General features: G+C 33.8%; 1 protein-coding gene across 1 annotated transcript; it reads right to left on the reverse strand.

Moving 5' to 3' along the window:
* Positions 1–3,471: 3,471 nt before the first annotated feature.
* Positions 3,472–18,700, reverse strand: LOC128553855 (uncharacterized). The gene is made up of 4 exons (XM_053535040.1): positions 18,642–18,700; positions 16,168–16,227; positions 7,060–7,296; positions 3,472–4,360 (listed from the first exon to the last, which is right to left on the reverse strand). Exons 3-4 carry the CDS (start codon positions 7,286–7,288, stop codon positions 4,155–4,157), a joined length of 435 nt encoding a protein of 144 aa, XP_053391015.1. The 5' UTR covers positions 7,289–7,296; positions 16,168–16,227; positions 18,642–18,700; the 3' UTR covers positions 3,472–4,154.
* Positions 18,701–22,448: the final 3,748 nt, after the last annotated feature.

A 22,448-nucleotide genomic window follows, 5' to 3' on the forward strand; every position in this document is an offset into this window, starting at 1 on the left:
CATAATTTCAGTTGTTACAATATTACATATATTAACATAGAGGATTAAGTAGGAAGCTATTAGCGTTTTGAGAAACTCTCTCCCTGTACATAATATAATTTCAACGGTAACAAAAAAGTAATCTACCTTAAATTTTCTGCTTGCAGTTTCTTCATTTATCAAATTAATGAATACGGTATGAGACAAAAATTTGTCAAGTTATAGTATAAAAAATAAGCTGGAAAAGGAATACATTTTCGGAAGTAAAATTTGAGCTGTTTATATAAACTTAATTCTGAACAACCTTATTATGTATTTATCTTAAAACTAGAATAGAAAGAAGGAAGTGATATAGAGAAGTTGAGATTAACAGGTCAGGAATGCCACTTTATACACACGGAAATTTAAGGACTTTTCTTTAAGCTGTGTTTTGGGCCAGGATGGCATAAACCTGGAAAATGGCCTTATGATTTCATCCCATTTCTTCGAATTAGAATATCTTAATACTCACATGGTTCAAGTTATATGTGTTTTCTTAAATGATGGTCTAACTCAACCTAAATCAGAGACAGGGAGAAATTTGATCATGATCATTCAATGTAAAACGTACCAAAGTAAACAAAAAACTAAGGTATTCATCAGACTAAACAGCTTCTTGTAAATTTGTGGTAAAAAGGAGTGTAAATATTAATAAGAGACAACGTACGATATTTCGACATATTCTGCTTTACGGCAAGTGCTAATTTGGAGCACGAATACCAGTGCGAAAAAAATCCAATTTTGAGAAATTCCAGGGAAGTGTTGAGCGGATGTATTGTATATACTTAGCACTTCATTATATGACATTTTCAGCCTGTCGATTATGTTGTTTCTATGATAAAAACGAGTAAAACTCCGGTTTCAGAACACTGGATTTTGAGGCAGCAATGGCCCAATATGCACACCTTACGCGACCTGTACCGTATTATCTACAAATGACTGACCTAAAACATATGTATATTTTTAAAGCATGTGACCAGACAAAAGTAATGGTGGGAAGAAATGTGTCTCATAACCGTTTACTTTTCCCGCAAATTTGAGCTGAATGGATAGATGGATGACCGTTTCCATTTCGTCTGACTTCCGTTACCTCAGGTAAGATTTTAGACCCGGTCGTCTACACGGTGCTAGGAATTCAAGCACATATTTATTTTACACAATAAATACTCGTACGCAGGAATCTTTAGTTTTATAAACATCATAAATAATCAGTTGAATATAAATGCCTTCAAAGTACATCTATCTATTATATTCAAAGAAACGTACCCGGGCCAAATACGTAACTGGCCCTTGTCACTATAACGCACAGTTCTTTTATCATTCCCTACTAAGTAATAATAGCATTTTAAAAGTATTCAGTATAGAGTTTCCATACTGCAAATCAATTAAATGAGAGGACAACATAAAACTTCACTATTCTTTTCCACATTATTTACTACGAATAATATCACTTACCGAAGTGCATTACCAGAGTTCATTCGTAAGTGTGGTCGCTATATATTCATTGTCGCATGCAATATGACACACACTTTTATGTACAGCGATCGCTTGCTATTTCACAAAATATATTGTTCGTGCAAAAAAGAACGATGTAAGTATACACAAATGTAAATGTCTTCTTTTCCATATATTTGTTCGATTGTTTTCCTCCAATATTACGTTTCAACAGTCCCCTATATGCAAAATTGCCTCATGCAAATTATAATGAAATGCTTTATATTAATATAATACAAATAAGCTCAGCAAGGAAACACAGAGATCAAAACTTTTGTGTCACCAAAGGAAAGCTTTTTGAAAACTTGATCAAATATTTCAAACTGTTTATATCGCTTGAATGTCTGGCCTCACTCCTTGTGGAGATAATGTGTTAAAAGCAACGCATAATACATTATGAATATGAAATAAACAATATCTCCAGTAAATATTTTTGTGTAACCTATGTGCAATCAATACTGACCAATAAACCACTGTATTGTATACATTACGCAAAAGACAAAATACTTCATTCTGTAATAACAAAACGAGCGAAACAAATAATTAAATTTGAGGAAGCCCGCTTTGCTTATTCAATACTACATATAATAATATGAACCTCAATATGATAAAGATATCCCAAAACTCAGACCGGTCTTGTACATCTACAAGAATCGCACATGCATGTTATTGCTTTACTCATTTTGACATATAATAAGACACTTAGTAATACTTTCTAGATAGTTGATGCTGCAAAGAGCGAAATCTGTGTAACTAGATGTGTGTCAATAGGACACTAATGCCCCCACTTCCTGTCACTATACATGGTTTCATAACTCGAGTCAAGGAGCTTTACTTTGGTGGTGTGGTTGTGAGAAATCGAAAACAGAACACCAACTACACAACTTAATATGCTATATAGCAATTTGTTATGTTTTATGACTCTATGACAGTTTAAATACTTTTTGAGTTGCAACCGACACAATTTTTGAGACGATAATATTTGATTAAGTCAAGTGCCGGAACTCTGGTCGTGCAAAGAGTGAAATTCAAGTTAACACAGATGCACAAATTCATGTTCGGAATCATATTTCTAAATGATTTCATGACTCTAGTTGAAATATTTCTAAGAATATATGAAACACCGACTTTAAAGCTTTTTACATGTATTTTTCACCGGGTCAAGGACTATAACTCTGATCTAGCTGGTGCATTTCCACATAAAACCCCAGGTATACTTTGTTACATTCTATGTAACAATCGTCTAATATTTTATGTCTTTAGGTCAAATACGTTTTGAGATACCTGGGACACAAACTTTTACGCCCTTAATGCATATTTTGACTGTAAATCTGGTCTGGCTGTGTGAAATCCCAATAAAAGTACCGGATGCACAATTGCACATGCTGAAGGACAATCCTATGAGCTATGAGCTTTGATCACTTTGGGTCTTACACTTATACTTAAAGTCTAAGGGCGTCTCAAAAGTATTTTGGGAGATGGACACATAAAGCCTGCATAAGGGGTTGCAGAGTCGTCTCTGATGCAAGTCAATAATTAAATCCAGCAGTCGTCTGACAGAAACCGTCATAAAGTCCTGGTGCTATTTGTCTTAACCACCAAACCCTGTGACACTGCTTTTGGCGCCAATTTGGAATCACCGACGAAACACATGCATGGGTTTCTCCATATAGTTTACTTACTGTTACACAGCGATGTGAAGGCAATTTATCGCCAGCTGATGAAAGAATACTCAGTATTGGATTCGAAGAGTTTCATAATCAACACAATATGCATCACCAGAGCTGCATCATTTCCAGTGAAAATTAGACGTGACTCCGTAATGAGGATTGCCTCGCCGATATTGGGACGAGAACAAACTACAACATGTTTAAAGTTAACATTAAGTGAATTAATATATTGTTCAAAATCCAGAAAGCTAAGACTCTAACAGGCAACAAGGCAATTTTGTGTTGATTATCGACGTGGACAGTTTAACTGAATTACGATGATGCTCGCAGACATCATTATGCCAGTAGCTAGCTAACATGGATCACATGCACTAATTACAAAATAAATAACTGACTTTATCGTTTCAGGCGGAGTGTTTTTGTACAAATAAGAAAATGCAATCTGAAGGATTTTCACAATTTGTAACCTCATATCAAGTTTTCAGTAGGCACTTGCATTTACAATCAATGCCAAACATAAAAACATAACAGACATATAGTTAACGGGCAATTATATTCATTGTAATATTTTTCTTAACTGAAAGACACTGTGTAAGTTACATTTAACAAAACAAAGATTGTGTTTAAGGTCTTATGCATGGCAACAGGAACATTTATATCTTGTGCAAATAAAAGTGAAAGATAGTAACAATATTGTAAAGGTTGTAAATCGAAGTAGTCACTCAAAAAGTGTTAGTCTGAGAATAGACTTTGAATTCTATACATGTACCTGCATGATAAACTTAATAATATTATGTCCTTTATCAATAAGGATATTGCATTTGCTCATAGTATAATTACTCAATATGATTTTCATCTCAGAATTGCACTACTTTTAGCAAGTACTGAAGGTTTATTTACAAGTGCATATAGTTACTAAATTAGTAGTTGCACTGTACTATAAAATTAATACATTATACATGCCTACTATTCTTATTTCACCATTTTCGTGACAAAGTTAATGATATCCCTAGTCGCTTCAAAATTGTAACTGTCATTTTTCATGAACCAGTCAATGATTTCTCCTAGTCTTCCATAATTTCCCTTAGACGAAAGTTCGCTCCTTGATGATCCATATCGCGAATAATCCTTGGTTTTTCCGTGAACAACAATCAGGGCGACGCTACTGTAATACTCAACTGAAATTAAAATATTAATTTAAGAAGATGATAACAATAATAGCGATAAAGGATGATGTTATACATGTACTATTATTTCAGATAAAGTAAAGTTGTCAAGTGGATCTGTAACGTTCACCTAAAGTTTAGTTAAAATAGCATGACATAGGTAAGAGGCAAAAACATTAGATGAGTGAAATGTGAATTATTGGACAAGTCTAAAATTGTTTAATATAGACGTGGTAAAAAGTTACGGTAAACTAACGAGGTAATTTTATACATAATAGCGATTTCATTTAAACATGTTTTACCCAGTGGTTGTTTAAAGATGCACCATATGTTTCTTGTCCTACGGCTTTTTCTACAACTGCAGACTTGACAAGTAGCTTTATTAAAAACTGCCATCATATATTAGTCAGGTGTCGGTGCCGAGAATTTAATTTGTAAGTATACATTGTTTTGCATTGTTTAAGGCTGGAATTTGGTTGAATCATAGTTTCTAAAATTTTCGCCAGTTATAATGGTTTGATACTTGTTTGATACTTGTTGAGAGTGTATGCACATTATGAATTTTTCCAAGGTCATTTTGGTACCATATACCTCTAAAAAAGAGTTTAAAGTGTAATTTAGATACAGACACTTGCTATTATTATCTGTTATTGACCGAACAAATACCATATTGTCGCGCTAGATGTTAAAGCTGCTTTCCACACTCTAATTAAATTACGTTATAGAAAAAAAATAATTCTACTTGTACGTGGTCAAATAATTCTGGTTTCAATAGCGAAACATTGATAATTGTTAAATTCGGCGTACTTTCAAAGATTTCAATGGTTAACTATTAACTGTCGTCGACGACACTTAGCAGTTATAAGATAACCACTTTTTGGCCAACAGTAACAGAAACAGCAGTAACACCGTTTGCAAACACTAATGTTTATTGGTTGACCGAGCTTTAAAATGTGCGGCCAGGTTCCTTTTCATATAATTCATCATACATCATTTTACAGATATTTAAAGATATTTACTGTCTTTCAAATTCATTATGGCCCAGGTTTTTATCTCTGGTATGATTTAGGTAGTTCAATCAATCTTCTATCTTATGTCTTCTATGAAAATGCCGTTAGAAGTACTTTCCCCAAGATAGAACATAGCATGTTCAAGCATTTGAAAGACAATATAAATACCTTTAAAATGGTGTACAGTAAGTGGTGTCATATTCCCTGGCATAGTAATTGTTTGCTCTTCATCATGTTCACTTTCTGCGTTTATCCCTTGACAGCTACATACAAAATTGACTAATACACCCTATTCATTCTCAAAGTATGCGCGTTGCCCTACATGCATTTAAAAGAAATTAACATCACGTTTAAATTCATGTATAATAAATTGTGTCACATTCCCTGACAGTTTGTTGAATATACCCCCAACGAACACTTACATTGCATATAAGGCCGTATATATTAAAATATTCGCCGTTAAGTACCGAATTTCTTTACCCAGAAGCCTTACTGTGCGCTAGGGCAGTCATTCTGTTACTGTTTGCCAGCTAAGTGTACGCTCTTTTGATTATCATAGTCTACTTTCAATTTCACATTCTAAAAATAGGTTTCGGTACTCCGAGGAAAATAAGCGATTACAAAGTAACAAAATGGAATTTAGATAAAATAATTGCTATTTGCATAGTCTGAAACCATAAAGATAATATAGACAAATGATAAGATTGCTTGCGATTCTATGGAAAGTAGCTTTAATGCCTTTTCTGCATATTTTTAATTACGTACCACTATGAGAGCATTTTTGTGTACTTATGTAAATGAGGAAGGAATCTCTCTATGCATGTTGATTTTATCACTTCCGTTAGTAGAATAATTATTTGCCATATATTGCTTATTTTGATAATAATATTTGTTATGTAATTGTTGTCAATTACAGGACTAGTAAAGTAATTTTCTCATCAGTACTATAAAGCACTGGTCATTTTTAATTTTTCAACTAACAGCGTGTATATGTAATTTTTTTTCAGATTTCGTCTGATCTGCTGTTTAGCTGACTCCGTGATAGGCAGTGATTGGTTACAGTGAGATTCAAAATAAAGGCAGATAGTTATATAAATTCAGGGATCAAGAGCAAATGTAATTAAAACAATATATTATAAATTATGTAGAGTGCTTTCTCGCGTTTTCAAACATAGTACACATTTTACAAATATATGTACCTTAGTAAACATACATTTTTGAAACGTCAATGTTAATCCAACTATCTAAGAAAACAGTAATCAAATTGCATTGTAGTTTACGATTGGCCTTTTGCATATTAGTTAAGTTAAAAGGAGGTGATTCTTTTAAGAAATACCGAAACAATATAGGTCTTACTGTACCTTGCTAAGCTCTATCAAGAAATGCACCAACTACCCCAAAAGCATAGTTAGAACGACCTGTTCAGGTGCAAATAATTCTTAATCAGTAATCTTAACCACTCGTACATGAGTCTTGAAAGTATTGCTGAGAAAAGGATTGTTTACATTTGAAAAATAATGCCTCTAGATGCTTTTTGGCAGCTTACAATGTAGAAAGAAATTTGCAGGCAATCCAGTACACAAAGCGCTGATCAGATTATTTAAACAATAATAAGGTTCATATTTGATACAGTATAATTTCATAGGATAAACGTAGGCTTATTGGGTTTTGCAAAGATAGTGCATGTAAAAATTAGCATACCTCGAATTTTAGCCAATGCACTTTCAGTATCATGTAGCAGTCTATTTGTGATTGGACATATGAGTATCAGCGGCTTAAAAACGTCGTGTTGCCAATGCATTATATCATGAACTTCTGTTATTTCGACAATATAGTCAGTACAATTTGCCATAATTGCATCTTTGATAGCTGCTATGACTTCCAGTCCTTTTGTGCTTTTGCCATGATTTGAATCATAAAGGCAAACCATTTTTGTCTCTGGAAATAAACTTCAGAATGTTAGTGCTGAACTAACAGCGTTAATATATAACTAAGTCACTTCAACTTTCCCATTTTTACCTGGTGATACACAGTCAGAAAAAATCCTTATTAGCTCATTAAAGTGCATTCAAAAATGTTGCATACTTTTATGAACAAATATCAAATAATTTAATATATAACATCATTTGGGAACTACAAGTGTCAAAATTATCATTTGATATCTGAATTCGGTTCAGGATTAAAATATGGATCATTCAGATTATTTTATGTGAAGTTCTCACGTAATTTATATAAATTGAAGTTGTAACAAAACTTGTCAAATAGATCAAGCTAGGGCTTTATTCAGGCTCGTTATGGCAAGACTGTATTACGATAAGTTTTTACAATGAAAACTTGCTAAAACTCTAAAACTTGCTGAATCTTTCAAAAACATTCGTGGCTTCCACGTTATGTAACAAACATGAAAACTGCGGCGACACACAACCACACATAAAAGCAATTTGCGCATTAAAGTTGACCAATAGAAACGGTCTCTCAAAATATATATAGTTTTGTTTATAAATACGAACAAACATCGGTGAGGACAGTAACGTTTTTCAACAAGTGACCGATGGAAACCATTGTTGTTATTGGTAACAGTGTTATGACTAAATATGCATAAAGTCATTTTGGAGCTAAGTAGCAAAAACTATTTCTACTAAAAGGTATTAGGAAAAGAAATATAGTTAACTTCATTTTGATATTAGTCACACACTTCCTAGTATAAACCATGTACGCGATCAATTGTGTTATCATGAGGATCATTTGCGTGATGTACTAAGAATTCAATCAATGTACATAAAAGTTATCGAGCTTAATCAATTTAACTTGACCTTCAATAGTGATCTTGACCTTAGACCGACAACCATGGGTCATGTACATGACATACAGTCTAATCATGGGAAGCATTTCTATAGAATACAAATATCCTTGAATGCATATTTAAGTTATGGAGTGGAAAAATATTTTCACTTAACCTTGGAAAGTGATATTAACCGGCAAACATAGATATGTTCACATATTGTCTCATCATTAAGAACATCTGTGTATAGATTATCCATCAATACATATAAAAGTTATTGAGGAGAAACACTTTTAACTTGACGACCTTAAATAGAAAGGTTAGATGTCGTATGCATAAGAGTCGCCGCTATTTCTTTGAAGTATTTATAGAATCGGATCATGGAATTCGCAATAGGGGTAAACTGACCTCAAGGGGAGGGGTGGGGTCATGACTGTTTGTTACAATAAGGCAGTTATTATTATTATTGTCATTATTAATATTGTTATAATAACTATTATTATTATTATGTACAATGTCATTAGTTTTTTTAGTTAAATAATATTTTATTGTATTTGTTATTAGGCATATGTACAATAGTATGAACACAAAAGTAACAAATACAAATGGATTGGGCCACGAGTTATATCAACATCAGCAAACGGGCAGTTCCACATGAAGTCAAATTAACAGCTCTGTAAACAAAGTGATATATTATATGTCTATGATAACTTTTTAACTATGGATGAAAAAAAAAGAATATGCTTTAAAACTTACTAATTCTGATCAAAGAAGTGAGAAGACGGAGGGAAAAATGACTGTAAAGAAGATGAGAAAAATAACTTTGAACTGAGATTAGATAGATCTACACATCATTGTTTCACAAAAAAAAAGTATTTTAATGATTGAAAAATAATCAAAAATCCAGTGAGAGAAAAGAGAACAGACGATTCCTCTGAATTATTCGACAGTCGGCACCCGCACCAACCCAACCACCCCGTAAATAACATAGGGGCTGCAGTAGTAAAACATTAGTAAAAACGTTTTGTATTCTTTATAAATTTTTGAACTTCTGCAAACAGTCTAACATTTTCTTCATCAGTACGACTACTTATTCTAAATAATAATTTGTTAGTATTTATCGGTCGTGTATTACGAAATAATATTATTCTTTGGTCAGCAAATAAGCGGCATCGGAAAAACTAATGTTCAGCATTTTCGAAATTATGACCACAGTTACATTTTTGAGTGTCTTTTAGATGATTATTGAATAAGTCTGCATGTAAGTTACTACAATTATTTCTAATACGGGCGTGATGGACCTGTTCAGCTCAGTTTCCACTAAGGAAGAATGTTGGTACAATAGGGGGTTTGTATACCTCTTTCAATTTTTGTTTGAATTCTACGAGTGTATCTACTTCGCGGATATTTTGATCTTGTTCGTCCCACAGTTTTATCGCTGATGGTATTACAGATTTTGAATATATTTCTAGGCGTCTGGGTAGCGTTACAAAGTCCGAGTTATTTCTTAAGAAGTACGAGTTAGAGTCTAAAACAGTTGGTGGAAATAGTATATTTAAGTAATCGGGAAGTTGACCATATTTATATTTATGAACTAGAATTAATTTTTGCATTTTTCTTCTGTCTGCAAGTGATACCCAACCTATTTCGCGTAAGAGATTTTCTATTGAGACTGACCTGGTAAGACTGCTTACTATTCTCGCTGCCTCATATTTTAACTTTTCAATAATATTCTTTTCGTAAGAAGTACAGTTATCCCAAACTATAGACGCATATTCCAAATACGGTCTGTAAGTATGTAATATAAATTTGATTGAGTGATTTTCGTTTTATTTTGAATTTAAGCATTCTCATAGAACCAAGTACTTTAGAAGCTGATGCTACGATGTTAGAAATATTGGTATGCCAAGAGCCGTCCTGGCTAAAAGTTAGACCTAAGTGTTTATGATTTTCAACAAAGTTTAACTGTGAGTTATGGAAAGTTAATTTAGGTCTAGCCATATCTGAAAGGGAGAAAAATAAGACTTCCGTTTTCGAAGGATTGAAGTTAACTAACCATTGTTTGGACCATTTATTAATTATTTCTAGGTCTGCATTCAAAATTGATTCCATGTATTGTGTATTTGAAGATGAAACCGCGAGAGAACTATCGTCTGCGAAAAGACGTGTAACACTAGTAAGGGGCTCTGCACTACCATTAACGTAGATGAGAAAAAGTAAGGCCCGAGCACCGATTCCTGTGGAACGCCTGATTCTAAAACTTTTTCATTAGAAAAAGTAGAGCCGACAAATACTTTTTGAGTGCGGTTACTAAGATAGCTTGAGATCCAGTTAATAGATTTCCAGAAATACCGTTTTGGCGAAGTTTGAATAAAAGACCTTTGTGCCAAACTCTGTCGAAAGCTTTCGAAATGTCACAGAAAACCATAAACATAGATTGTTTATCGTCGAAAGATTTACATATTTGGTTATATATATCGATAAGTTGGTATATTGTAGAATGTCCTGGTAAAAATCCTGACTGGTTTTTGTATATGAACTAGTTTTCACAATTAAGGTAATTATATAAATATTTAAACACGATACGTTCCATGACCTTTCCTTCGCAACTTATTAAAGAGATAGGTCTGTAATTGGAAGCCATATCTTTTGAACCTTTCTTAAACAGAGGCATAACATGAGCTATTTCCCAAGAAGTTGGATAAGAGTGTTCTCTAACTGATCTATTAAAAAGAATACAAAGAGGTTTGACGCTGTTCCTTTTACCATACGATGGCTAATTTGATCCGGGCCACTTGCTTTATTAATCAGTTAGTGTGATAGTACATCTATCACATCTTGTTCTGCAATAACAAAATTATCTAATGTAGAGTCAGTTTTTAATATGAAATCTGGAAGATCTGTATTGGAATCATCAACATTAAAAACAGCGACAAAGAAGTCATTAAGCGTATTCGCCTTATCAAATTCTGACGTTGAATAAGTATTATCGTTGTTTAATAACGGTGGAATGATTTCACTTTTTACCGAATTTTCTTTCATTAGGGTTTTAACAAGTTTCCAATATTGGCGAGGATTTGAAGAACTTAAATCATTCAGTGAAAATTCTATAGAGTTATAATAAAAATTGTTCTTTTGCATATTTTTTCATATTATTGACTTTGTTCCTGAGATTTTTATAAATTTTCCAGTCAGATACTTTGTTAGAATTTATTGCTATACGTTTTCGCCGATCACGCTGTCGTGAAGTTTTTCGGCTTTCAGAAGAATACCAAGGTTTGTCATTGGGACGGATTGTTATTAAAAGTTTTGCAAGATCTATGTATCTTTTAACAAAAGAATCAGCCGTGCTATCTAAACTACCATGATTTAAAAATGACCAGTCAGTATTTCTTATAAGAGTATTAAATAGCTCAAAATTCGCATTTTTGTAATTCCATACTTGTCTTTTGTAAGATGAATTTAATTGTAGATCAATCTTAATGTGAACGTAGGTACCAAAATGATCACTTATATCTCTGTCAGTTTCAAAAGTTCCTGCGTCAAAGTAATGAATATCTTTTGTTATTGCAATCGGGTCGATAAGTGTGCTAGAATGACTATGTTTTTCATATTATTTAATATAAGAGTGTCACGAAATTTATGGTTTGCTGCAATGAGTTGATCTTCATTTACATCTCCTACCATTATAATGTTACTATTTATTTCGGCCACTTTTTCAAGACAAGTATTAATTCTATCCCAAAAATCAACAAGTGAGTTCGGTGGTCTGTATAGCGTGCAAATTAAAAAGGATTTCTTGTTGTCTTTGACATTTATCCACAATGATTCCGGTAAAAAACTTTCCAGTTCTAGTAATCGTTTTAGCCGCAGTGAAGACGAAGTATACATTAAAAGGCCTCCGGAGTGTGCACTTTTGTCTTTTCGAAATACCGTATCGAAACCATCAATGTTTAAGATATCGTCTTCTACATCAAAAGATAAATGAGTTTCTGTAAAACATAAAATACTGTTGCTAAAGTCTGAAAAAGTATCCTTAACGTAGTTCATTTTCTTTCGAATTTAAATGGAAGATTGTGAGGCATTCTATTATATCTGGTCCAGGATATTCTTCTATATCACAAGACAGTAAAAGTGTTAATTTGACCATAATAGACGAGTATATAAGTTGAATGAATAATTCAGAGTTAATCTGTTCATTGCTTAGCAAATCTCGTGAGTTGGGTATATCACATACAAGAAGAACAATTACAAATGAACATTCAATACAAATTATATAGCTCCATATATAACACAATATGCGATGCATTATGCTGACTTGTTTTATAAATGTATTAAGTAAAGCTGCAAAAATTATATTTAATATACATATGCGAATTGTGAATTTCTTTGTCAATGGCCAGTCTCCATGAAATTATACCGTTACCCATGGGGGAGTAAGATCAAGTCAGATACTATGGAGTAAGGCCCTTGGACTCAAGTTGTCAATTGGTGTAGTAATGAGACCCCGCGGCACCCGGAGCCGATACGAACACACAGGCAGTCGAACAAAACAAAGGATAAAAAAAACTACGTGAAACATAATTTACAAAAACACACCAATTCCAAAATGGTGAAAAACTAGGTGAAAAATACTATTAAACTACTTCTCGTACTTCTCTACAACAAATGAGTTTGACAATATACAGTAGAGGGGAGATTATTCCTATAAGACATAAGACATAGTTTTCTCCCTTTAAATATCACGTTTGTCATATATTGGTTAATTGATATAATTAATCAAATCAAATCAAATGCATTTCATGAACGATATCTTTTATACAAAAAACAGCGTAATATTACACAAAACCTTCAGAACGTATGCAAATGAAAAATGGTTTAAATAATAAAAGTCTTATTTCATCACTTATAAATTTCATATTTCATTTATACATTTATCAAATACTAATGTACCAGACTGAAGAATCATCTCTTATCAATATTTTTTTTAATCCAGTTAACGCTTGTCATATTACCAAATTAATATTACACCGTTACATTTTAAATTGTACAATACGACGAAAAAACTTTAATGGATAATACAATTTGATATGTGTTTTGATCACTGGACTAAATATTCAGTTTTACTTGGATTTTATGAAAACGTTAATTAGAGATACGTACTACTTTTAATGTACTAATTTCTTATTTCAACAACCGTTATGATTATCGCACGGGTAGCTAAATCTAACTTGTTCACGCATCAATGATTGGCATTCACAACATGTTATGACTGTAAATAATTACGGGTTATAAAGTAGATCATTTTGTGTGTCAACATACACACAGATACACTTAGAAAATCTTCACTATATAGTTACACCGTGTATTTAAGCTGTTTGATGGTATATATACATATAGATACAGTGAACTTTAATACCCAATCGGCAACGGCTTATCATCCTTGATTGCCTGGATTACTAACATATCTTTGATGTGAACTTTGACAAGGAGCGCAACTCCGACCTGTGGAAGTTGGCCCTACACTTTGCAGCCAGCATTCCAAGATCTTGTCAATTTTTTACTGCGCACAAGTTGCCTGGCCTCATATGCAAGCGCCTCCCTGAATCTGGTCAAATTCTCTTGCACGAAAATACCGCTGCCCATCAATTTACGACCATTGTATAGCCTTTCCCGTGCTTTACTGTTAGTGAATTTTATTATCACTCGGCGGTTGACCTCTTTCTTCTTTATACCCAGCCTGTGACATTTATCAATGTCAGCACTTGTAAGCTTAATGCCTTTGTTGGTTGCTTCACAGAGAATTTTCTCTTCCAAATTTTCTATGCCATCGCCAGTGTCGCCTGGAATGTTTGAAATATTGAGGCACATACGTCGACCATATTGCTTTAGCTCATCAATTTCGAGTTTACTGGTGTGCACACTTTGGCATAGAGATTAATTTTCGGATTGCGGAGAAGCAATCTCTGCCTGGAGTGGCTGAATCTGTTTAGCCACCTCAAATGTGATCAGAGATTGAATGTGGGTTTTTAGTTCATTGATAAGATCTGGTTTGATTTGTGTTACAATCATTTTACTGAGAGATTTGATGTCAGCTTCCGATAGCTTGGAACCCATTTTTAGTTGATTACAATCGGTGTTAAAAGAATCAAAAGGATCAAAGGGGTCAAAAATACAGAATCACTCTGAAGACTGTTATTGTCACTTTCACAGTCACTTTCTATAGCAGACCGATACTTTTTACAGTTAGAATCGTCAGTAAGTGATGACTTATAACGTCTTCGTTTCTTTTTTTGTTTACGAACGTTGACAAACAATGACATTGATGGTTTTTATGGCGCCAAAAGAAGTTACCACATATTTCACTGTTATAATGGCAAAGAATGTTCAAAAGTACTTAGCATTAGAATTATGTGTCCATTCTTCAAGTGTATCACATAAATCACCGAGTTATCACCATTTTTCAGACTAAATATCCATTTTTTTACATATCGTCTCACTGACTAAAAGAATAGTTACGCCATCTTTGTTTACCGGAAGTTCTTCGCCATTGAATGTATCATTGTATAAAAATAGGCGTTTAATCAAATTATTCAGTTTCAGTTTCAGTTTTCGAAAGCTAGAGCTGCTTTTGAGAAAAGCGAATGTCTCCCACAACTGCCTAATCATCTAAATAGCAAGTCAGTCTTTATATACTGTTTACTCACTACAATTCAAGGGTCAGAACTCCAAAATGCCTGGACCGATTTGGCTCATTATTGAACTTTTCCGAGGTCATATGGTCAAACACAATTTGTTCAAGTGTGGTGAAGATCGGATGAGAAATGTTCGACTTACAGTGCAGACAAGAGTAAAAAGGCTGATTTTTCGGTAACTTAAGGGCCGTAACTCCAAAATGCCTGGACCGATTTAGCTAGTTATCGAACTTGGCCGAGGTCTTATAGTCAAACACATTTTATGTAAGTTGGGTGAAAATCGGATGAGAAATGTTCGACTTAGATTTCGGACAAGCTTTGTGACAGACAGATAGACAGACACACAGACAGACAGACACACTGACAGACACACAGGCTGGAGTAAATCATAATGCCTGGACCGATTTGACTAGTTATCGAACTTGGCCGAGCACTTATTGTCAAAAACATTTTGTTCAAGTTTGGTGAAGATGGGATGGGACATGTTTGACTTTGAGTATAGACAAGAGTGAAAAGGCCGATTTTTCGGTAGTTCAAGGGCCGTAACTCCAAAATGCTTAGACCGATTTGACTAGTTATTGAACTTGGCCGAGGTCTCATGGTCAAACATATTTTGTTCAAATTTAGTGAAGATTGGATGAGTAATGTTCCACTTAGAGTGCGGACAAGAGTGTAAAGGCCGATTTTTGGTAATTCAAGGGTCATAACTCCAATATGTCTAGACTGATTTGACTAGTTATCGAACTTGGCCGAGGTCTTATGTTCAATCACATTTTGATAAGTTTGGTGAAAATCAGATGAGAAATGTTCGACTTAGATTTCGGACAAGCTTTGTGACAGACAAACAGACAGACAGACACACTGACTGGAGTAAATCAATATGTCTCCACACCACTGTGTGGTGGGAGACATAAAAAAATAAATGACAAACATCCAGACAAATGTAAACATAACACAGATTTTCACAAGTGTGACACTAATATTTGCTTCCGAAGTTCGGGTTTTATAGATTGTTTATGGTTATTTAAACTAATTATCAATTGAAAGGCCAAAACATAATTTAATCAGAGGAATGTGTTTTATCAATTTTGAAAGATAACCCTTACCAATAAAATGTAAATAACAGACAAATAAATAATTGTTCGTTCAACTTAAGATACATTTATTCTATTTGTCTCTGTCAATACAGGTCAAATCATACTCTTTATTTAAATGCTTATAACAATGTTCAAAATCATAATTTTTTTTAAATGCTTATAACAATGTTCCACATGATGTTTTATTAACATTTTTTAATACAAATATGTGTATCTGTACTGTAACAATACTTACCTAAAGGGTAAGTATTGGAGACACTTGGTACACTTGGAGAATGTATCGAGCCATAAACAGCTAGAATAAAAAAACAGATTACTTCAGTTTTATGACATATAAAAAATTTTGCTGCAAGCGATAGCTTCAAAGTTTTACATCAACTTATATATTAAATAATATCATAACTAAATCAATAACGAATAATTGTTTTTTTCGTTTCGTTGCAATGTACAAAATTGGCAAATCTTAAATTGAGAAATAAAACCCTGCATTACAGGAATTATAGTACATTGTTTTCTTTTTTAAGCACAAAATTGCAACCATACGGTTTATTAATTATTTATAATAAGGAAATGTTTCTTTTGTACGGGATCCTGTTGGGGCCATTTATAATGTCGCCGTCGCGTTTGTGGGGTCGACACACGACAACGCGAAGTGACATAGCGATATTACGAAGTGACTCCGACAATCTCAAACGACGGCGACAATCCCAAACGACAATGTCGCGATATCCACTTTAAAATGTCGCCTTTCAAAAGCACGATATATCGCGATGTCACTTCGCATTGTCGAGCGTCGTATCGCATTGTCGCTATGTCACTTCGTAATGTCGCGATGTCACTTCGCGTTGTCGTGTGTCGACCCTGCAAACGCGACAGCGACATTATCAAACGACATGCGATAATCACAAACGACGCTCGACAACGAAATGTCGTATCGTATGTCGCGTGTCGCGGGTTTGGGTGAGGGTCGACGCGCGACAATTCCAAACGATACACGACACGCGAAGTGACACTCGATAATACGAAGCGACATTTTCATAATGTCGTATCGCATGTCGCCCGTCTACCGGTAAAAGGGTAAGATAAAAAGCTGCATAAAAAAGCTATAAAAAGCCATGATAATAGCTCCAATGGTGTTATTGGACTCAGTGAAGGTAGTGCTTGGGTTTCCAGGACTGTCTTGACTGCTCTGACAAGTTCATATTACCTGAATTTGACCTTGAACCCTAGCCGACCGGGTTCGAACCTGACGTGGCCTCATTTCTTTAGGTACTGGCTTGCCCTTTGCAACAAGGTATCATTTATTAAAATCGGACATCAGGTTATGAAGATATAGCTTCTCAGACAAGGACCACCCCTCTATTTAATATATGCGGTAAAATTATACAAGTTACATATCGGACATCAGGTTATGAAGATATGGCTCCTCAGACAAGGACCACCCCTTTATTTAATATATGAAGAAGTATGCATATTTTCACGAAACCGTCGGCGGTAAAATTATACAAGTAACATATCCGTTTAGACAATGTTTGAATTTAATTTATAAAAGTTATGTCATTAAAATATCTTGTGTTTGGAACATTCTACAATTATTTGAAGTTAATGAAAAACATGGACATTTTACGTACGGAAAAGTACGGAAATACAGCTTTTTATCTTACTCTTTCACCGGTAGACGGGCGACATGCGATACGACATTATGAAAATGTCGCTTCGTATTGTCGAGTGTCACTTCGCGTGTCGTGTATCGTTTGAAATTGTCGCGCGTCGACCCTCACCAGAACCCGCGACACGCGACATACGATACGGCATTTGGAAAATGTCGCTTCGCGTTGTCGAGTGTCGTTTGTGATTATCGCATGTCGTTTGATAATGTCGCCGTCGCGTTTGCAGGGTCGACACACGACAACGCGAAGTGACATCGCGACATTACGAAGTGACATAGCGACAATGCGATACGACGCTCGACAACGCGAAGTGACATCGCGATATATCGTGCTTTTGCATAATTGAAAGGCGATATTTCAAGGTGGATATCGCGACATTGTCGTTTGGGATTGTCGCCGTCGTTTGCGATTGTCGGGTGTCTCTTCGTAATGTCGCTATGTCACTTCGCGTTGTCGTGTGTCGACCCCACAAACGCGACGGTGACATTATAAATGGCCCCAACAGGATTCCGTACTTTTGATATATTTTTTGGTTGTCTGAAAACTGAATTTATTATCGTAAGGGAAAACAATTCATTTTCCGACTTCTACCTGAGTGGTGTTGAAAGAAATGCGCATAAAGATTTTAAAGAAAATAAACTGGAAAAATGATATACTCAAGAATGTTTTTTGTTCTTTCATAATGAAGACAGGGCGTTTTATTGGATTATGAAACTTTAAATTCAGCGTACTTAGGCTGCATTCCAATATATTTCACAAATTAAATTGTTCTTGTCCTTATGTCACACCAAGATTTTCGGTACTTTCAGCGTAAAATGATTCGGCGTTATGACCGTTATGCAGCTCATAAAGTTATTATGTAGCATACAAAAAGTCAGTTCAGAGCACACCAGTCTAGACGTAACTATCAATTATGTGTTCTATCGCTGATATTACTGGATGTATAAAGGCAATAACGTAAATGCGTACTGTAGAATTAAACGTAAAAGAGGCTGATAAGACAGTTGCAAAGGTACATTTATATTTCACGTATACTCACTCTCACTGCTTTTCCTTCCAACATTGTCTTTGCCAGATTCTTTATGCGAGCATCTAACTATTGCTGAAATTTTAGATGTTTTTTTCTAAACAAGATATGTTCAAAACAATTATCTAGAGTTTCTGAGTTTTATACAAGTTTGTCCCTGAAAAATAAATATCATGCCAACATTCAAGCGTCTATACATACTTAAAAATATAGTGTATAATGTGTAATAAACCATTACGAAGACGATGTGACCTCTCTAACAAAATATTAATCGGGAGTTTTTTCTAGAATCCATAAATATATATTGCGTTTGAAATTGAAAGCATTTGAAAGTATTGTACATTAGACAAAATGCAGTTGACTCGACGGCTTTTAATTGATTTACCCTTTCAGATATTAGTTACATGATTATATATAGATTGTCAGTAAAATCCTTGTGCATGAGTAGAATATAAAAAAGTTAAATATAAAAATGTATATTTTGATAGAAATTTTTAAGGCAAAGATGGTTATGATATTTTAATAAAACGTCACTTTTTAAAATTTTGAGAGAAAAATTATTTTAAATTTTGTCGTAAGAAAATTAACAAACCGGTAAAGATAATAGATTGTTCATTTTTCATTTCAGAAATTCAATTCACTAGCTTTATTTTCATAACGGGTTATCAGTAAAGATTTTGTTAAATTAAATTCTCATCAGGCTTATCAGTTCAATTTATTGTCTTAACACCAACGTGGAGATAGCACAAATATTTTCTTTCATAAATCCTTTTCAATTCATAACTCTTAACAATTTAGGTATAACCCAGATAGGTATAAATACAGTCTGATTGTATGTATTATCGTTATTATATGCGTTGTTAAATTTTTGTTATGATTACGTTGTCATTTCTGCGGACTGGTCAGTGGGTATGTATGTTTATCACGGTTTATCAATTATTTTTCTGTAACTCTAATTTCAGGTAATTTAGGGAAAATTTGTTACACGCTTTGGTAGTTCACGAACCTCACATACTGCACACAAACTTCTGGCTCATTTGAAGTACTGATGAAAGAGTTGAATCTGTTTGAAGTTAACAATAGGATTTAATATGTTTTGTTATCTTAAAGGAATGTTGATGCAAAAAAAATGTGTTACAATAAAAAAGTTCAATTTTTACATGTTATTCGGTATGCTGCACATCATGTTCTTTTTCTTAAGAAATGTTGAGAAAAAATATGCTAAATCAGGTAGCCCCTCTGCTCCTTAGATTGTCCTTTAATTTAAGTACATATATGTAATTGTATTAACAGCTACTTATTTATTTAAATGAATTTTTATTGTTTAAATATCAAAATGTCATAGAATTATGACATGATGATGTACGGCGCCGTCAAATATTTATACTAAGGAATAAACAATGCATTATTGAATATTGAACGTGTATGAACAGTTTTCGGGAAATTGGCATTCTGACTTGAACATACAAACGTACATATATCTGCCAATTTATATAATTTCTGTGTTTATTGAAGCCGGTCTGCGACTTTGACAAGCTGGTCAATATCGTGTAGTCTTAGACATTTTCTTAAAATTTATTTCATGAATAAAGGTATTGACTTCATCGATGTACCCAGTATTTTCGTGATAGACGTGTCATTGATTCTGTGCCTAAATATTTCAGAAACTCCGAAGTTTCTTTTATCTGTTATAAATATAAAACACCTGTAATAAATGTTATATTCAATTACAATAAAATTGTTTCCGACCTAGATGTTCAAACAAATACCCCTTCTTACTGCGAATGTAAAAACTCAAAATTTTGCTATTCAGATGCCGGTCATGTCATCACTGGTAATTTTGATAATATTAAAGACAAGCGTATTCGTAATTTATCCTTTAAAGGACCTAAATACAGAATTCCTTCAACTATTGATTTTGACGATTGTCTTGGTCAGATTGCGGAATCCATCGAAACGTTTTGTGTTAAATGGTGTCGTCGTCAGAATGCTGATCCCAATGCATTAACGTCTTGGAAACGAAATATTTTTAACATTGTTGATTCTCGAATAAATTTTTATCAAACAAATGAACACCTACTTCCACCAAAATCTAAGTTTACTTTAAGACATTTGAAACAGGAAATCCACGAATTTCATTCTAAGTTTGTCTTAGTTCCAGCAGACAAGGCGGCCAACAATATTATAATCATTTGACACCTACATTATATTAATGCTTTATAAAACGAACTAAATAGCATTAAAGCTTATACATTGAGTCCTTCTGTTGAAAATAATTTGGTCACTGATCACATCACTGAAGTTTCTAATTTGAAAGTTCGTATAGACGATCAACAATTTAAACTTCCAACCATGTACTGGATTCCTAAGTTGCATAAACAACCATATTATGCCCGCTTCATCGCTAATTCAAGCTCTTGTACCACTACAAATATTTCAAAACTATTAACATCATGTCTAACTGCTGTGGAAGCCCACGTGAAAAGATACTGCAATAAAGTATACGAAAACTCTGGTAAACACTTGTTTTGGTCGATTAAAAATTCGGGCGAAATCTTGGATAAGTTTAAAAGTAATAATTACAAGGTATCTACAGCCAGTACACACGATTTTTTCTACTTTGTATACCACTTTACCACATAATTTAATAATTATCAAACTAACTGCCCTAATTCAAAGACTTTTGCCAGGGAGAATGCTACATTTTTCGCTTGCAATTTTGATAAAGCTTTTATTACTAGCAGTATTATTAAACATTATACAATGTGGACCTGTGACAAAGTTTATAAATCCCTTTCCTTTTTATTGAACAACATTTACATCAGGTTTGGGAATGCAGTTTTTAGACAAGTACTTGGTATTCACATGGGAACAAATTGTGCATCCCTTGTCGCAGATTTGTTTTTATATAATTATGAAAGAGACTTTATGTTGAGCCTTTCTCCAGATACGCAGGCAGACATTATAACTGCATTTAATAATACATCACGCTATCTGGATGATATTCTCAATACGGATAATCCGTTTTTTGGTCAATTGGTGGATAATATTTATCCTAGGGAGCTTCAGTTAATTAAAACTAGCAATTCGGATACTGATGCTTCATGTTTAGATTTACATCTCTCTATTCATGACAATATTATACATACCAAAATTTATGACAAGAGGGATGATTTTAATTTTAGTATTGTAAATCTTCCCCATTTGGATGGGGATGTACCTCAGGCTACATCTTATGGGGTATATATTTCTCAGTTAATTCGGTTTGCCAGAGCAGTCAAGGATTTCAATGAACGTAATCAAAATATTACAAGTAAACTTTTTCAGCAAGGCTACCGTTATTACAAATTGCGTAAATATTTTGCTAAATTTTACTATCGTAATTCTGATTTGGTTTTAAAATTCAATAGTAATTTAAAGACACTTCTGCGAGAGGGTATTTCAAAACCCGTTTTTTATGTGGCTGTGGTTTACAAACTTCGTAAGTTTTTGGGTCATGGTAATTTTCTAACTGTGTTTGGTAATATTATCAAACGTTTTATTAAAAGAGATTACGACCCAACTGTTTTGAGACATGTTTAGTGTTCAATCCGTTTACAGTTGGTCTTTGATTGTGTCTGACGGAAGAGGGGGAGGACTCTATGATAAGCAGTTTTTAAATCCCACCAGGACTGAACTGTTTTGATATCTGTCTTCTGGCCTGTTTCGTCGGGCTCTTGTAGCTCTGTCTTCTGTAAAGTCATTGAGTTCATACGTTTTTGGTTCTTAAGGTTTGTTTTTATATATTTATACAGGAGCATTTTTGTGTTTTACATGCCA

Source organism: Mercenaria mercenaria, unplaced genomic scaffold, assembly GCF_021730395.1.
Source record: "Mercenaria mercenaria strain notata unplaced genomic scaffold, MADL_Memer_1 contig_4394, whole genome shotgun sequence".
Classification (NCBI taxonomy): Eukaryota; Metazoa; Mollusca; class Bivalvia; order Venerida; family Veneridae; genus Mercenaria; species Mercenaria mercenaria.

Excerpts from the sequence above, each read along its gene's own strand:
- LOC128553855 (XM_053535040.1), bottom strand. The coding sequence starts at position 7,288 with ATGGTTTGCCTTTATGATTCAAATCATGGCAAAAGCACAAAAGGACTG. Across the intron at positions 4,361-7,059 it reads TGCATTGGCTAAAATTCGAG|TTGAGTATTACAGTAGCGTC; the intron begins GTATGCTAATTT and ends TTTTAATTTCAG.